The 17,713-nt window shown below is 35.9% G+C and overlaps 1 protein-coding gene across 1 annotated transcript; it reads right to left on the reverse strand.

Moving 5' to 3' along the window:
* Window positions 1–9,646: 9,646 nt before the first annotated feature.
* LOC113297574 (cyclin-dependent kinase F-4-like) lies at window positions 9,647–15,153 on the reverse strand. Its single transcript, XM_026546087.1, has 17 exons — window positions 14,952–15,153; window positions 13,959–14,219; window positions 13,134–13,731; window positions 12,974–13,052; window positions 12,778–12,846; window positions 12,618–12,707; window positions 12,387–12,525; window positions 12,070–12,172; window positions 11,931–11,983; window positions 11,777–11,843; window positions 11,494–11,602; window positions 11,264–11,329; window positions 11,106–11,174; window positions 10,930–10,993; window positions 10,714–10,830; window positions 10,479–10,598; window positions 9,647–10,129 (listed from the first exon to the last, which is right to left on the reverse strand). The coding sequence occupies exons 3-17, from the start codon at window positions 13,139–13,141 to the stop codon at window positions 9,891–9,893; spliced, it is 1,392 nt and encodes a 463-aa protein (XP_026401872.1). The 5' UTR covers window positions 13,142–13,731; window positions 13,959–14,219; window positions 14,952–15,153; the 3' UTR covers window positions 9,647–9,890.
* Window positions 15,154–17,713: the final 2,560 nt, after the last annotated feature.

Consider the following 17,713-nt stretch of genomic DNA (forward strand, 5'->3'; position numbering starts at 1 on the left):
TCCAACAATACAGGCATTGAGGACAAATTAGACACAAAAATGTGTCTATCAGTGTACAAACCTGTACACTCCTACAGAAACATCTTTAAAACACACATAATATGCCATGAATCACTGCAACAACATGCTTGTGTATAAATCTTTACACACCACCAACAGATCTCATAAAATCTACTCTAAAACACACACAATAGGCCATGAATCACTGCAACAACATTCTTATGTATAAATCTGTACACACCAAGAAAAAATCTCATAAAAGCTACTCCAAAACACACACAACAAGCCATGAATCACTGCAAGAGCATGCTTGTGTATAAATCTGTACACACCAACAACAAATCTCATAAAAGCTACTCCAAAACACACAACATGCCATGAATCACTGCAATAGCATGCTTGTGTACAAGTATGTACACACCAAAAACATATCTCATAAAAGCTACTCAAAAACACATACAACATGCCATGAATCACCGCAACAGCATGCTTCTGTACAAGTATGTACACACCAACAACAAATCTCATAAAACCTACTCAAAAACACGGAAAACAGGCCATGAATCACTGCAACAGCATGCTTGTGTACCAGTATGTAGACACCAACAATACATCTCATAAAACCTACTCAAAAACAAAGAAAATTGGCCATGAATTGTTACCTTTCGCTCCTTGAACAGATGTTGAACCTGTTGTTGTCTTTGAAGGCTTTGTTTTTTTTAATGTTTTGATTTCTTATTAGATGGTGGTGATTTTGAAGTTTCTACTGCTAAAAATGATGTTGAATCTACTGTACTCTTTGATGATTTTGATCTCGTCTTAGGTGCTAGTGATTTTGTACTTTCTTTTGCTTCAATTGACGTCGAATCTTCCGGTTCTTCTTCTGTTTTTCTTTTTGCAACAAGGTTTTTCGTAACCATTCTGCACTCATCAACGACTTTAGATGATGTAGATTTTTGTGTTGAATTTGGTTTTTGGTTAGGGTTAGTGGTAGGATTACAATCCTACTATAAAATTCCACAACCGCACGATTTATAGAACATAGTGAATGACAAATACGAGTCGATCCTACGGGGAGTTGGATTGGTGAACTAAACTTCTAAGTTTTATAAATAAACGAAATAGGTTGTCGATACGACAAGGATATGGATGATTATGCTAAAGAAATAGGACTGCAAAGCGATAAAAGGTAACTACGGCTTCAAATCCACCTCCTAAACGCATAGAAGTTCCTAATTTGACATACTAGTTCTACTTTTAATCAAGGAGATGCAGAGATACTATCCTCAAGCACCCTTGAAGATGTGATAAATCACTAACAAATATGAATGAGTTAATCTCAGCTAATATGCCAATCCCTAGCATTACTTGTATTTATAAGGCACAAGTAATCATAGATTGAACTAAAAACAGTTTACATATGCTTGAATATTGACAAAGAATTAATCCAACTACCTAGGATGCTTGACGTACAAGGTGAAAGCAATTTCCAAAATTCAGAAATTAATCATGTTTTTCATTGAAATCCCATAGAGAAGAACAAGTAAAATCAAACAAGAGGAATTCTAATTATTAAAGGGGGTTTCATCTCTGCCATAACAGAGATTTTTAAAACATAAAAAACATTGAAATAAAACCTATACTAATGCTACAGCTTGCACCGGCTACTCCGGACATCTCCTTTCATTCACAACTGCCTCCTTTATTTATACAATCTTCTCCCATCTAACCAATCCCATTTTCAACAAAGTACAACTACAAATTAGGGATTTGATGTTCTTGAAACTCACCACTAATGCCTCTTTGCCATCTTATCTTCTTGCTGCAACAATTGAAAAGAATTGTCTCCTTTTCATTTAAACACTCATGAATTTTCTAGGTAGGTTACCGTTGGTGAAAAATTGGATGAGGAAGAGAGACACTTGAACATGGGTTTGTCGGGAAAGATTTTAGATAAGGAAAGTTACCCTTGTGGGGGATTGGTCAACAATTGACAAGGAGAGTGAATTGATGGAGGTAGAAGGTACTTGAGGCTAGGGTTAGGTTCTGGTTTTAGATGTTAGAACAAATGGATGGCGATGTTTCTGGGTGAGAGGGGGAGAGTTCTGACGGTGTCGAGCAGGAGCATCCAGTTTGATGCTTGGAGATGGAGAAGTATTCGGTGTTGGCCAGTGTCATCAATTCTGATGTATTGATCTAGAGATGGTGTTTGGTTTAAGGCCTTGGATCTCGACTCTTCTAAGCTCATTGATAAGTCTAGCTGCGCCAACGGATTGCGGAAACCTCTTCTTTTCTGCCAGTAGGCACCAATTCTTTGCCCCTCTCGGTATCTCCAGGCTCCCGGCTTCATTAATTACCTAAAATCACAAAAATAACTTAGTACGAGCAAATTTATTTGAACACGGTGAAAATACATAATTTGGTATAAGGTGGGAACTTAAAGAACAAACGATGAGATAAATGCCAATACAAATACATGGAATTGTGCAATATTTGGCACCCATTAGTTGAGTTTAGATTTTCTGATTTGTTTCTTCACAGGTTTAGATTTTCTGATTTTCTGATTTTTTTTCTTTACAGTTTCTCTTTTTCTCTCGGTGATAACGTTAAGGAAAAGGAAAATGATTTTCCGTTATTATATTTCAGGAAGTGGTAAATGTGGTACTCTCACATTCATTGTGTCAGTTACATACGGTTTTTCATTCACCCCACGTGTGCATTATGAAAGTGTGCGAATGAGAAGAAAGTATTTACGCATTTTCAAATTAATTCTGGACTAATCTGTACCTAGTCGGATCAGGATGGACTAAACCGTTCTTTTGCACATCCATATGGAAATACCAAACAAACAAACAAAAAAATCGAGTTGTTGTTGTAAGATAATATATTAAAATTTAAATGTATTTATAAAAATGGAATTTTTACTTAGAAAATGTATAAGAAGTTGTCTTAACTAGACATTCGCTTGGACCTCCTCTTTAAAATAGGGTTTTTAAATGTATGTGTTCTATTGAATTATGTTTAAAACAATATTATCAAAACTCCTAAGAGCTTTAGTGGAATGTTTGTGAAGAAAAAAGTCTTCATTCACATAGGATGAACAACCATATTTATGAAAAATCATCTCTAACCCATTAATGTAAGGATGATGTGGCATAAAAAATAAGCTAGACATCCACAAAGTAAACCTCTGGTTTTAGGCATTCACCTAGAAGATGTCTTCCCCATCTTAGTCACACTTTTATTAATAAAAATCATTGAAAACAAAAATAAAAATAATTTTAACCAATTATATACCTACAAATAAATAAAAGAATGACAAAAAACTGGGTTGTAGAAATTTTTTATTTTTTCCTGATATTTAGGATTTTATACCTAGAGGATGTTTTAAAAGTGATGCCACATATGAAACATCACATTCACTATTGGATAAGCTCTAATATTTAGTGAATTTCTTAAGTAGTGCTTCTATTTATAAATTATAATAAATCTTTAACCCTTTGTTGGAGATGCTCTAAGCAAGAGCAATAGGTAACCCATTTAACTGTTCTGGTATAGTAAGTTCCACCACATTACAGACCCGTGAGAGCATCCACAGTCAAGACTATAAAATCCATTTATGCATAAAAAGGTTGTAGTATGGGAACTAAAAGCTAAAATAATCATGCCAAATTCGGGATTTTCCAAATATAGCTAGGCATGTACTTATCCAACGTTTAATGTTGGGCGTAAAATAAAACTTTCGATACCATTGTTTAAAAGAAAAATCCATGGTCCTGAGTTTTAATGCCACCTTTCTGATTTATGCGAGTAGGCTTGTACTGAATAAATCAGTATTAACTAATATGCCAGTTTATTAAGTGCGTTGTTTTATATTGCCCAAAAATATCACTAAAAGGATTAATGCAATCTACAGAGACGTTTGGTGGGGAAAGGAAAAACATAAAAGTTGCTACTTGAAATGTTTTGATTTTTTGTGCAAACCAATATTTATGGAAGGGTTAGCCTTCAAAAAAGCCAATAAAATGAATTTGGAAGCTTATCAGCCAAAAAAAAAAAACAATTTAGAAATACTACAATCTTTCACACTAACAACGAAACCTGGATTTGGAAATGCCATTAAGCGGTTTCAGGTAAAATTTTAAAGATCAAAAATTTTCCAGACATAAATAGGAAAATGAAAAAAAGACATCTTAAGATATTTTTTAACTAAAAATGGTATGATAAACTGCAAAACAATGTACCTAATCAGATTACGCAATCTACTGCTACATTCTGGAAAGCCTTTTGGAAGTTGAATGTGTCTCATAGAATCAAGATCTTTTTGTGGAAATGCATTCGTAATGCATTACCAGTTGGGAAAATACTTGGTCAATACTTTGAAAACATCGATTTGTATTTCATTTTCTATAATCATCCATGTGAATCTCTGAAACATTTATTTTTTGAATGTTCTTTCGAAAATATTATGGATGCTTCCTCATTTGGCAGGTATGAATTTCAACCTTATCTCAGATCTTCCATTCATGAATCTATACACTAAGCGGATTGCAGGATATTCTGGTGATAATGTGATTGAAATTGTAGCCACAAAATGTTTTGGATAATATGGAAAGAAAGGTGAATGAGAATTTTCAGGGAAAATCAAAAACTAGTCTCATCTTTGATTGTGCTGAGACATCTTAAATTTTGGTCTCTATTACTTGTAAATGTTTCTACTGAGTTGACATCAGGACAAACATCTGAGTTAGGAACAATCTCAATACCTCATATAATTCTGAATACTAATAACATCAAAAGATGGATTCCACCTGAACCACATAAATATAAGATTACTTTTGATGCTTCATGGATTGATGAAAATAATCTCACATGTTATTTACGTTCTGCAACAGATACAATTATCCAAGATGTATTTGGGACCATCTATGTTTCCAACTCTGAAGAGGCAGAAGCATTGTACTGCTTGAAGCAGCAAGGTGGGTGGAAAACACGGACTGTCAATACTTCTGGATTGGATGAGATTGCAAGGGAGTGATTGATTTTGCACGGGGTCATGCAAACACAATTGAGTGGAGAAATCAAGCAATAATCTCTGAAGCCAAGATGATATCATGTGAGTATTTTTGGGGTTTTATTTTCAATCATAGGAGTAGTAATAAGGTAACAGATGTTCTGGCAAAACAAGCAAGAAGTCAAGGTTCTCACAAACATCAATGGAGGAAAATGCCAACTTTTATTCAGTTTGTTTTGGATTATGATTCTAGGTTTTTACTTTTCAAATGATATGCACTTACAATTTGAGGATAACAATTTTTTGGACGTTTCTCATATCTCATATTACACTAATGATATAAGGGAAACCAACAGGTTAAATAGCCTCCTATAATTTTCTGGTTTATTGGCCAATATATTAACTTTCAAAAAAAAAAAAATAATAACTTGGTAGGAGGGGGTGATTTAAGATGCGACCATCCATTTGAATTAATACCTAAATTGCACAACGGTATTTAAGAATGAGTCTTTATGAGACTCGTTCTTAGTCCACAACTGATTGTGTGAACATTAATCTTTATGTTCGGTTCAAACATTCCTTTTAGCTATTATCAATAAAGGCAATCCAATAATTTTTTCTTAAAATCGAGTAATTAGACTCACTTTTAACCCACCTCTGATTGTATGAGCGTTTTCTTTACATACACTTCAAACGTATTTCTCAGTAATTAAATCAAGTAGAGGGGAGTTTTAAAACGACTCTCAATCATGCTCATTCTAAAACCCCGCCTGGCTATGTTGCTTTTTGTGTCATTGTAGATTCGTCCATGTGTTATTTCTAAATTTGAATTTAACTTGGCTTTTCTTTTTTGACATATTTGACTTTCACACTGTGGATGCTCTAAGCTAATAGTAAACCCATTTAACTGGAAATGTTTTTGAACGCGCACCGCGCAATCAAATATTGATCTGGCAGCTTCTAGACTGCCAGATTAAGCAGATACGACCCCAGCAAAACCTGGATTTAACCTCAGTTGCACAACCATTTTTTTAATATGAATCTTGTAACTTTAATGAATATTTATTTCATTTATGTTAGTATAAAAACCTTAAATGTTTGTATCTCTTAAAAAGGTCGATATCGTTGCTTTGCTGATGTATCCAGTTATGTTTTCGATTATGGGTGTTTCGTATTGGATCAGTAATAAGCGTCAAATCCATGTTTAATTAAAAGAAACGAGAGATATTGACTATAAGTTTCCAACTCCGCCTGATATTATTCAAAGTGAACCATATGTTTCTCATATCAACGAAAGTGAATCTTTTGTATGTGTTAATCTTAATAGATGGAGAAAGATAGGAGTATTTGAATTGTTCAAGATGGAAAAAGATGTAAGTATCTGTATTGCACAAGAAGGAGTAGAAGCGCAGAATTATATCCAAACATACCCCAGAATTTCTAGACCTTCTACAGAACTTTGTTGTATTATCAGCCAAAGCAGCATAGTTTCTTTTTAAGAGCTCAACTTTGACAAAGCTAAATGCTTTGAAAATGACCTTACAATTATATATGATTAACCAAAACAACTGGTTATTGTTTAAACTGAAAGACTCCACTGCTAATTTTGCATCACTTATAATGCGGACTTTTTGTTTGTTTATTATCTCATGTCATATTGCTGCTTCCGATACTGCAAAGCTTGCTGCCACTTTCGGATGCCTTGCTATTCCGGGGATGATCTTGCAACCAAGATAATTTCTCATAATCAGTCCAATTCCTGAATGATTAGTGTTACTATCTAGAGAGGCATCACATAAAATAATCACACAATGTTAAGGGAAATTGCAAGTCACGTTACTTAAATTCTTTTCAACTACTGGTTGACGAATCATAATAGAATAGGAAGAGAGAAAGGATACAAGTATGTTTCTATATCATTAACAAGCTAAAAGGGAAAGTCTATATGTGAAATGGGGATTAAGGTTTTCCCCTGGAAGATATGAAAACATTTATCTCCTCATATATTCCAAGCAATAGTAAAGACAATGGAAACACAAAATTTGAGTTGAGATGAATTTAGCCAATGAGCAATCTAACCCGCCAGATCCAAATTCATGCCAATGATTTGAGATATAAGAGCATTACTAGATGCTAGAGACCAAAAGCTTTAGTGAACGGACAATTCGATAAGATATGCACAGGGGTTTCAGGTGTTGTATGTTACACACGCTGCAATGTAGGCCTTGACTGTTGGTATATCTCCGTATAGTGACTTTAGAAGGTAAGATCTTCTCATGGCATTTCCAAACGAGAAGTTACACCTTAGGCAGGATAGAAAGTTTCCAAAGGGCCCTAGGGTTCATATTTTGTGGATTGTGCATATGGTTGATTTGACCTGAAATTAACTTATATGTAGACTTGGCAAAAAAAAATGTCCATTTATATAGAAAGGGTATTTAAAATTGTGTTTAGAAATTAGAACTACACAATTCTCCATATGAGGGCCACGTTCCAACATAGAGGTAAATTAGGATAAAAAGTGGGAAAATATGAATTTTAACAAGTAAATCTTTAATTTGTTAAAATCCTCAATTTGTTCTTGTATTTGGAAGAGTATTCGTTCTCATTTTGATTCCAACAGAGAGAATTTTCCACAATGAAATCAAGATGAGAACGAATATTCTTCCAAATATAATAACAAACTATTCTCTTGTCATAATGCAAAGGATTTCCATTTTTAAAATATTAACACTCGAGAATCATGACCCACATGTAGGGGTGAGCAACGGACGGACGAATGCGGATTAGGGGTCACCCGCGTCCAAACCGTCAAAGATGCGGATTTGAAAATCCAAACGTGTCCGGCCCAATCACCCGCGAATTTCATGTCCGCGGATTAGCGGGTGATACGGACCGGATGCGGATTAACCGCGGTTGTGAACTAAAACTTCTAAATACAGAACTTGGTAGAATAGCTATGTCATCTGCCATAGTTTATGATATTGTGTGCTTGGATATTATTAGCTGTGGCTATAGCTCTTGCAGAAAGTGATCACAACGATCATGCCAGTTGTTGGGCTTCTTATATTCGTTGTGCTCTCGTGTTGCCTTTGTGGGTTTTTGTATCTTCGTAATCAGGCTAGTGATTGGATGGATTATAAGAAGAACACCCGAAGGAGAAAATTTTAATGATTTCTGTATTTGTCTGATACTAACGGGAGCTAGGATATGTATGTTTATAACGGATTCAACCGGAACTCACTCAATTTTTGGTGCATTTGTTGGCAACTACGTACTGTACTGATAGAAAATTTGGAGGATTTCTGATTTTGTGTCTGGTTTGTTATTGCCCTTGTTTTTTGCTATATGTGGGTTGAGGACTGATGTAACAAAAATGAAGGTTACAACCATGCGGGTAGTTAGGAGAAAAAGAGTTAGATAAGCTTCTATATTGACAGTGGTCACACCAGTCTCCCCAGAAGATGAGACAACATTTCTCTTGCGGATTGGGTGAATCCGCGGATTTCGAACTCCAACCGCAACCAAACCGCCGAAAGTGCGGATTTGAGAATCTCATCTGTGTCTGACCCATTGATCTTGCAGATTGGATTTTATCCGTAATTTTGTGGACGGATACGGGTGAAATCCGCGGTTCCGGACATTTTGTTCACCCCTACCCACATGACTTGAGCCAGGGCAATGGATCTCGGCTTTGGAGAGGATAAAAAGGTTGACATGGTTGAGATTTTTAAAGCCCAAGCTACCTTGGAGTTTGTGAGAACAAATTTACTTCCTTGCTTGAAGTACACCGTGCTTGGATTTCTCTTTGAGATGACAAATGCTTAGAGCATCTTCACCGAAAGGTGCAAAATATTCTAGGTGGCTTTTCGATTTAGTCCTTTTATTTATGGAATCTACACATAGAGTAAATATATGAACTCATATTTAAAAGAAATCATATCCAACAGTAGAAAAAAATTTAAAAAATAGTGAAAAATATGACATGGAGGTTGAGCCGGAAGTATAAATAACACTATCTTTAGCACCTTCATATTTAGTAATTGGTCCCTCCTAATTTGTAGGATCCTACTATTTGAGATGGATTTATACCAAACGGAGGTATAAAATCATGTGTCACTAAAAAAAAAGAATTCACCCTCTCTTGGAGATGCTCTTAGAGATAATTATTACATCACTTTGTGATCAAAAAAAAATTATTACATCACTACTATGCTTAATCGCACCTACTAATTGGAGTTTCCGAAGGACTAAGACGACTTCATGATGTTGGGTCATGTAGACTACGGTGTATCATTAACCGGTATCACATTCAATGCCTACAGGGTGACAAAACAACAATCAAATGATAATAGTAATTTGATCTCGTGCTTACAGGGTAACAAAACAACAATCTCGTGCTAACTGGGGTTAAACCCAAGGTTTACTGATGTGTAATCTAGCAGTCTCAGTGCTGCTAGACCCAGCATTCAAAAAAGATCACAATAGAGAAGGTAACTGACTAAGCAAGAGTAATCAATCACAAATGTTCCGGTATTAACATAGCATGCTCATATTGGTAAATAAGAGCGGGTTTAAGTTGCTTCTCCTTCTGAGCATTGGGCTAGCGGCAATTAAAACAAACTCACGGAATCATAAGAACCAAACATCGTAGTAAGATGCACTGATAAACACTTAAAATATATGTTGCAACAGGAGAATAAACATCACAGTTTTCTTGGTTTACGACAGCTAAACTCCAACCACAAAACCTGAACCTTCAAGACAACCAAAAGAGAGCATTGTTTTATTGACTACCCATGTTTACACTCTTAAGCAGGTAATAATAACCAGGGCATATTCTCTCCTGCATCTCTAATAAGGGCTTTATATTCCTTCATCCTGCAACCCTCCTCGAATGATTTCTGGCTGAGGGAATCTCGTGAGTAGGTCGTCCAAGGAACCCATCAGTGGTGTGGCCATGCCAACCTCCAGCCTTCATACGTGGTGGTGGTGCCGATGCTTGCTGCTTGGAGGGAGGAGCAACAACTTTCCCAGTGCTTACTGTCAGCTGTGCCAACTTTTCTGTCGCATCCGATACCCCTCGAAGAGCCCTGCCTCCAGTATAGAGCGAAGCTGCACACAACAGATTTTTTTTTCCTTTTAACTAAATAGCATCTCAGTTTGAAAAAAGATGCAAATAAAAAAATCACTAAACATCAGAATGTGGTACAAGCTACTGGGGCGGCATCTGAACCTGAGAACATTTGGGCACTTTACATGTTCTATATAGATCCAGTGCTCAATTGATTGGGACATGAAAGACATGGGTCTAACTTACCTGCACCTCAAAAACTACTCCCTAGGTCTAACTTACCCGCACCTCAAAAACTACTCCCTATTTTGCATAATTGCATGACATTTGATCTCTCCCAATTAGTACCTATCAAATCAAGTGCAACTAAGAGACATTTAAAAGACTTACTTGGGCTGTTCCTTGCTGGCGGTCGATATTTTGGTTGTTGTTGTTTAGCAACAACCTTCACAGATTTGTCTAATTTATTCGTAGCTTGTTGATCCATTTCCAGCCTTTTTGGTACGACCCCTGAGATGGCATACATCCCACCGAATTAGAATATTGACAAAAAAAAAAAGAAAGAACTTCCATGTACAAGTTGGCTCAAAACAGATGTTCATATGCGGAATTTCAAAAAAATCACCTGGACTCAATGTAGTGTTTGCCTTCGCAGACGAGAAGTTGCGCAAAGGTTTTGTATCAGAGAAAGTTCCAGAGTATCGTCTAGTGCTCCTCTGCTCCAGTGTTGTCTTAGTTCCAACTGCACAAATTCGCCTCTCTTAATTAGAAGTCAAAATAACACAGTATCTTCACCACATAATTTGAGATTTTACCAGCCGCCAAAGATAAAAGAACAAACCAGATGGAGGTGTTCTAGTAATTGCAGTTCTTGCCCGTAGAGATGGAGGAACATAATAGCAGGACTGAAAAATTGAAGGAAACACGTGTAAGTTACCACATTCACTAAATATACGAAAAAAGAAGAATCTGTTGCTTACATTGTTGTCAATAAAAAAACATTAACTAGAAAATTACCTGAAAGAACGGATGCTGTAGTGCCTCAGCAGCTGTTGGCCTCTTGTTTGGGTCCCAAGAACATAGCGACTGCACATATTTGAAGAAAGGATAAAGTGTTCACAGTTTTTTTCGTTCCGCAATTTGCAAAGACAACTTATACCAAAATGAAAACTTACACTAATGAGATTTGTAGCATCGTCACTAGCAGATGGAATAAGCACAGAAAGGTGGACACCTGGTAACTGCAGAGCATTCAAATTTATTGATTAGTCCCAAAAAAAAAAAAAAGATGCATAGGAAGTAAAAAAGAAGAGTGAAGCAGCAGTTATCCAACTGAGTGAATAGGTAGACAAAACACAAGCAAGCTTCACATTTTACTATTTTAGACATGCACAAGGACTCTTACCTGAGGAAATTGATAGTTGATTGAGTTTGCAAGCTGAAGACCCTCAGCCCATGATTTCTGAGTTGGACTGCCAATCACACTACATATTTTGTATATCTCATCCGCTTCACTGCATAACAAAAGAAAAGCAACAGCTGTTGAGATTCACATTTCGTAACCTAGTTTCAATTTAGAACAACAATAGATATCTGTTCCATTCACACAAGTCATAATTACAAGAAGCATGCTCACAAATCTTTAAGAAAAAGGAATTCAACTTTGAACAGTTCATGTGAATGCACACCTGGAACCAGGAAAAAGAGGGCGGAGTGAAAGCAATTCAGCCATGATACCACCCATAGCCCACATATCTGGAGAAGGAACATTTGATCTATTAAATTATAATCAAACAGGATCACGCATTATATGATAACATGGTACAGTACTATCATACGCACCAACTGCGGAATTGTAAGATGGTGACTGGAGCAGAACTTCAGGAGCTCGATACCTGCCAGATGCATATTTGTTAGGATGACAAGATGCATTTGAAGACACAGGAGCCTAACATTAGCGTGACAACCAAATAGAACTAACCAGCGAGTGGAGACATATTCTGTGTAAGGCGGCTGGGAGCAAACTTCTCGAGCAAGACCAAAATCTGCAACTTTAATCAGGTCTTTTGTAACCAACAAATTCTCTGCAAAATTCAAGTGTACAATAAAATTAGAAACATTCATTTAGAAAAAGGGACAAGCACAGCCAATTACATGAGCAAGACCTATAAGAGAAATATACAATTTTGCAGAAAACTTATGCAAAGCTCAAGACAGAAGTTCAGATTGCATATGAAACAGTTACTATTTCATATAATGTGGTTTCACAACCACAAAACAAAAGATAAACCTCATTACCAGGCTTAAGGTCGCGATGAAAGTATCCACGCTGGTGCATATACGCAAGAGCTTGAAATACTTGAAAACACCAGTTGCGTACTTCAGCTTCTGGGAAGAGCTTCACCTTATCCTTAATTAGTTGGTACAAGTTGCATTCCTGAAATAAACGCAGTACGCCGGACAGTTAATAGATGCCCACACATGACTTAAGGACACAAAACACACATAGATATTTTTGAAAAAGCATACCATGTACTCGAACACGAAATACAGGATGTCATTTTCTCTTATGACTTCCTTGAGCTTCACAATATTGGGGTGGTTCATCTTTCGTAATGACTGCAAAAACAATTAGTAAGTGCAGATCCTCAGATTAGAGAAGAACTAGAATATAGAAAGCCGACACTACCTTGACTTCCCGCAGGTTAATGCACTCTTCCCAAGAATAATACTTCCTCTTCATCTTCTTTATTGCAACCTTCAGCGAAATACATCAACGTGAGAAGACACAATCAAGACCAATTCTAGCATTGTGACTCCAGTCATGAAACATCAAATGAACCCAACCAGAAGAAGAAGAAAAAACAAGTATCAAATAGACGTACAACTTCCCCAGTCTGCTTATTTAAAGCACGATAAACGCTTCCAAATGTTCCATCACCAACTTCCTTGATAATCTTATATCTATAAAGATCAGGAGAAAACATTAAACCCCATAAAATGCTCAAACCAGTAACATAAACAAGTATAAGGAACTTAGCTCACCTATCCATTTTTCTTGGCGAATATCACACAACCGGTTCCAAAACTTTGACACTTACTTATTTGAATTGAGAAAAAAAAAATGCAGAACTTGTGTTTAAACAAGTGACATCCCACGTATACAAGCTAAGGAAATACTACTAAGTACGCTATAAAATATATGTAAACCTCTATTGCCAAATCCACCATTAATTGAGCAAGCAGCTGTGCAACACTACAAAAGCAGTAACCTTCTGAGGGGTGCACTTGAAAGTCTTGTCCACATAAAGCTCTAGAAGCACAGACTTAATTCTGTAACTAACATATGATGCTAGATGAGGTAGGAAATCATGGAGCATCTTGCGGAAATTTTGACAACTGGTTCAAGCGGAATTGACATACCCACTGAGATGACCTTCATTGTGAGGTACTAGAGTTCAAAACCTATACTCTAATGAATTTGGAGAAAGGGATTTAGAATTCAGCAATGGGTTTCCATGCTAGCGTAATCTGAGCTCTGACGAAGTAATGACTAAGAAACACTAGGTCTGCATATACGAAGTAACAGATGTATCTACAGATAACTAAGCAAAAACTTTCACTTCACTTGCGGATTTTGGCCCTGCAAATTGAAAATTAAACAAGGTAAGCATCTTATAATACAATAACGACACTAGCAGTAGGTATTTTGGGAAGTTCCATAACAGTTACTGTACCCCACAAGATGTTCCCCCGAATATCTCGAGCGAAAATTGTGTTGTAATGCACTATCAATGGAGAGGATGTCAGGAAAAAAAAAACTATCTTAAATGACTCTGCTTCACATAAGCAAGTAAACAAAAAACTTACTCATATAATTGCAGTACGGGTGGAACACCATAATCAGAAAGTATTTGCATCAGGCCTGCTATGGTGATCATTCGCAAGCATGTGGCAACTAAGTGCAGTTAACAAAGGAAAAACGAAGGAAATCTCCAAGAACGAAAAACCGCCAGTCAAGAACCTCCTGGATAAGCAAAACTCGAAACTGGTGGCAATTTGACCAAAGATGCACTTGCTCCATATCTCAAGAGGAATGATTAAGCCTTTCGAATTACAGAGTGGCGCAACCTAGCAACAGATAAAATTGGCATATTATTCTTTAAACAGAGCTCAAACAATATCAACTTCAACTATTTGAATCAACTAATCAGTGGGTTAGAAGCACTGAAACAGACACGCTATGGTTATGAAGAAGTCCCCTATTCAAGGGTGTTGTTCATCAATGAGTGTGGAAAACCCAGAAAACTTCACTAGAACCCAACCAGCTCCCAGCTAATGAGACATGTAAAAAGCAGAATTCCATATGATAGTCATCAATACCAAAATACAATATCAATTATTCATATAGAAAAATATACTCCAATAAAACCAAAATAATCCCCAAAATTATCTATAAAAACAACAAAATCAACCAAACTGAAACAATCATCACTTAGAATTCAGATCTAAAATTCATTGGAACATGAAATTAATTCAACCCAAATACCCAAAATCGGGCCCAAACTATCATAAAAACATAAATCCGAATCAAAACCTTCAATTACCTTAAATATCAATGATAGATCGAGTAGATTCACATAGGAAGATAAAATACAAATCAAAACCCAGTCTGAATCCCAATATAAGTGAAAATTTCATCTCAATTTCAAAATAAAAAATCAAATAGCAACTCGTCCAAAATCAATCAAATCCGATGATTCCTATATCAAATCTAATCTAATCTAATCAGGTTTTTCAGATCTACATATATAGATGTAGAAATATAAAAAAAAAAAAAAAAAGTCTAGAATTAGGGTTTACCTTTACGCCTTCCGGCATAACCTTCCTCGGCTCGAACGAAGAATGGCCGAATCCAGAGCTAAAAACCTAAAATTATGCCTTTCCTTTATTTAGGACTAAATAGAAAAACGCTCACTCTTCCTAAAACAAAAACAACCAACAAAGAGAACTCGAGAACAAGCAAACTATGTAAACCGAATATATATCACCAAAATGGAATTTTCCCATCAATACTCTCTCTTTTATATACCTTATATATTTAATTTCCGATTCAATACTACGCAGGGTACCTAATTCTAAATTGGGTCCCACATTATTAAAATTCCATCAGATTTGCTTTTTTTTTACCGTTAGATTAAATATAAGATTAGTTGTTGTTTTGTTTGATTACGGGAATATTACATCAACTCCTAAGTCATTTGGTTGCAAAAGGGACTGGTTGTTTAAGTTGAATTACACGCCCGCATGTTTAACATGATTAAAGATCGCTAATAAGAGAACCCGTTGCGATTCGTTCATTCCCCTAAAGGAGTGATGTCCGGTATGACGTGGTTAGGACTTAGGAGAGTACCTCTGTGAGTCTGAGAGCTTATGACGAGCTCGTGATCATAAGACCTTCTGAGGACAGAGTTCGGCTAAACCAAAGAGAGATCTATGTACATGGTGTTTTCACATTAGTGACAGGCGATTGAAATTGTGTTAACATAGAGTATTAATTAATTAAGATCACAATTTGCTTAAAGTGATTTAATACGGTAGGTGGAGATGTATATAGAATGTGATATTTCTGGACTATATTTTGTCTTTTAGAGTATTTTATTTATAGTGTGGGGTGATAAGTAATGTTGTGTGATGTATGGAAAGGTGAGGAGGTGGAAGAGATATGCTTAATGTGGTGGCGCCACGAATACGAAACAGTAGTCTAGCTGTATGCAGCCTAAATAAAGCAAAGAAACGGAGGAAGAGAGAGAGGGGGTGGGTCGGTTGGTTGATTGGTCAAAATAGATATTCTATCTCTCTATAACAGAAAAGGTCATTGTTACGTTTTTTCTTTTTGATCAATTTTTTTTTTTTTTTGATTCAAAAGAAAGGATTCATTGATAATCAAGTAGTTCTCACATGAGTTTCATTAGTGATCAATTTTTGAATGTCAAGAGGAAAACTATCTAAGAATACAAAATCAGATTTTAAGACTCCAGCCTTCTTGGCAATTTTGTCTGCCACATTATTGGACTCTCTTTTAACTGAAACACATTTCCATTTTCTAATCTTACTTAATAACAACCTAATATCTAGAATGAAGATTTGATTCATCCAATGAACACAGGAATTAGGTTCATTGATGGACCTAACTAAAACTTCACTATCAGACTAAAAAATAACATTGCTTAAATTTCTTGAAATTGCCAGTAAAACAGCTAAGATTCATTGCTACGGTCATTGTTAAGTAAAAATTGATGTTTTCATCGGCAATAACTATTAGCTAGGGTACATGAAAATGTAACTCTGATCATATTTTACAAACACATGACTCTCGAACGGGTATATATATTTGTGATTGAGGAGATCATCTAGGAGATAACTATTAGGGTACATGAAACACATAGGAGTACCAATGTCTATCACATGGTGCTTGTGTGGGTTCCACATAAAATGTGTTAACCGATGGATCAGCCACCTATAACAGTGTTTATATAGCACACTCCCTTGGATCATCCGTCGTTAAAAATATTGTCTGATTAAAACTTTGTTGGTAAATCCTGATATGCCTAAACCCAAGCAAAAAGTATAACAAATTTGTTGCCTCGTCAGCACCTTGACAGAAAAACCCAAAAGAGTAAAAACTGAAAGAAGAAAAAGAGTACAACAGCCCTTTAAACATACTTTGACCATGTTCTGTAACTCTTATCTTTTATTGTTCAAAGATATTCCTTAATAACTTAGGGAGATCCCGGACCGAAATAAGTTGACAATCTTTTAATTAAGGTTGTTAATTTTATATGCTTTTAATTACCAGCAATTAAAATGCATATCTTTGGAAAATAAAAAATGGTAATGTGCATTTACTAATTGGAGATTTTCTAGTAGGATTTCAGTTAATTTTGGACAGAGCATATCTAGGAATTATGAAAACCGGTTTGGGAATTTATTGCATATCTTAAGAATATTCGGTTTTGGAAATTCCTTGGTGTCCAAACTTCTTTGGTCTATAAATACCCAAGTTTGCAATTCGAGCAAACTATCCTAAGAACCAGCAAAACTACCTTGTTGTGTTGTTGCTGGTGGAGCCGTCTATTCGGAGAGGAAAGTACCCTAATTAGGCAAAATCTCTTATGACCGCTCATTTAAAGACTTATGTGGAATCAAGAAGCTCTACGAGTACCGTTGGTGGAAAACTAGATAATTGCAGTATTATTAGTTTTCAGTTTGATTTGATTGATTAACGGTTGTTGAACTTTGATTGCATTAGTTTGTTTATTCTTGATAATCTTCTCTTCTGATATAAGATCCACTCAAACTAGATCGAAGTATCGACGAGATCTTTAGAACTGTTTGTGGATCTAAAGACGTCTTGTGATAATCCATTGTTAACAGACTCCATTCTGTGCGTGATTGATCACAAGAGATTCAAGTTGTGGTGTGCAGGTGTTTATTGAAGATTTAAGAATATTTGAAGACAAAGAAGATTTCTTATTGGTTTCATAATCTTTGGTGTGCACAAAAATTGATCGGCTGGGATCCAAATATAATCGGTTTATCTTTGATAGATTTGATTGATTAGT

This window comes from Papaver somniferum, chromosome 7 (assembly GCF_003573695.1).
Source record: "Papaver somniferum cultivar HN1 chromosome 7, ASM357369v1, whole genome shotgun sequence".
Lineage (NCBI taxonomy): Eukaryota > Viridiplantae > Streptophyta > Magnoliopsida > Ranunculales > Papaveraceae > Papaver > Papaver somniferum.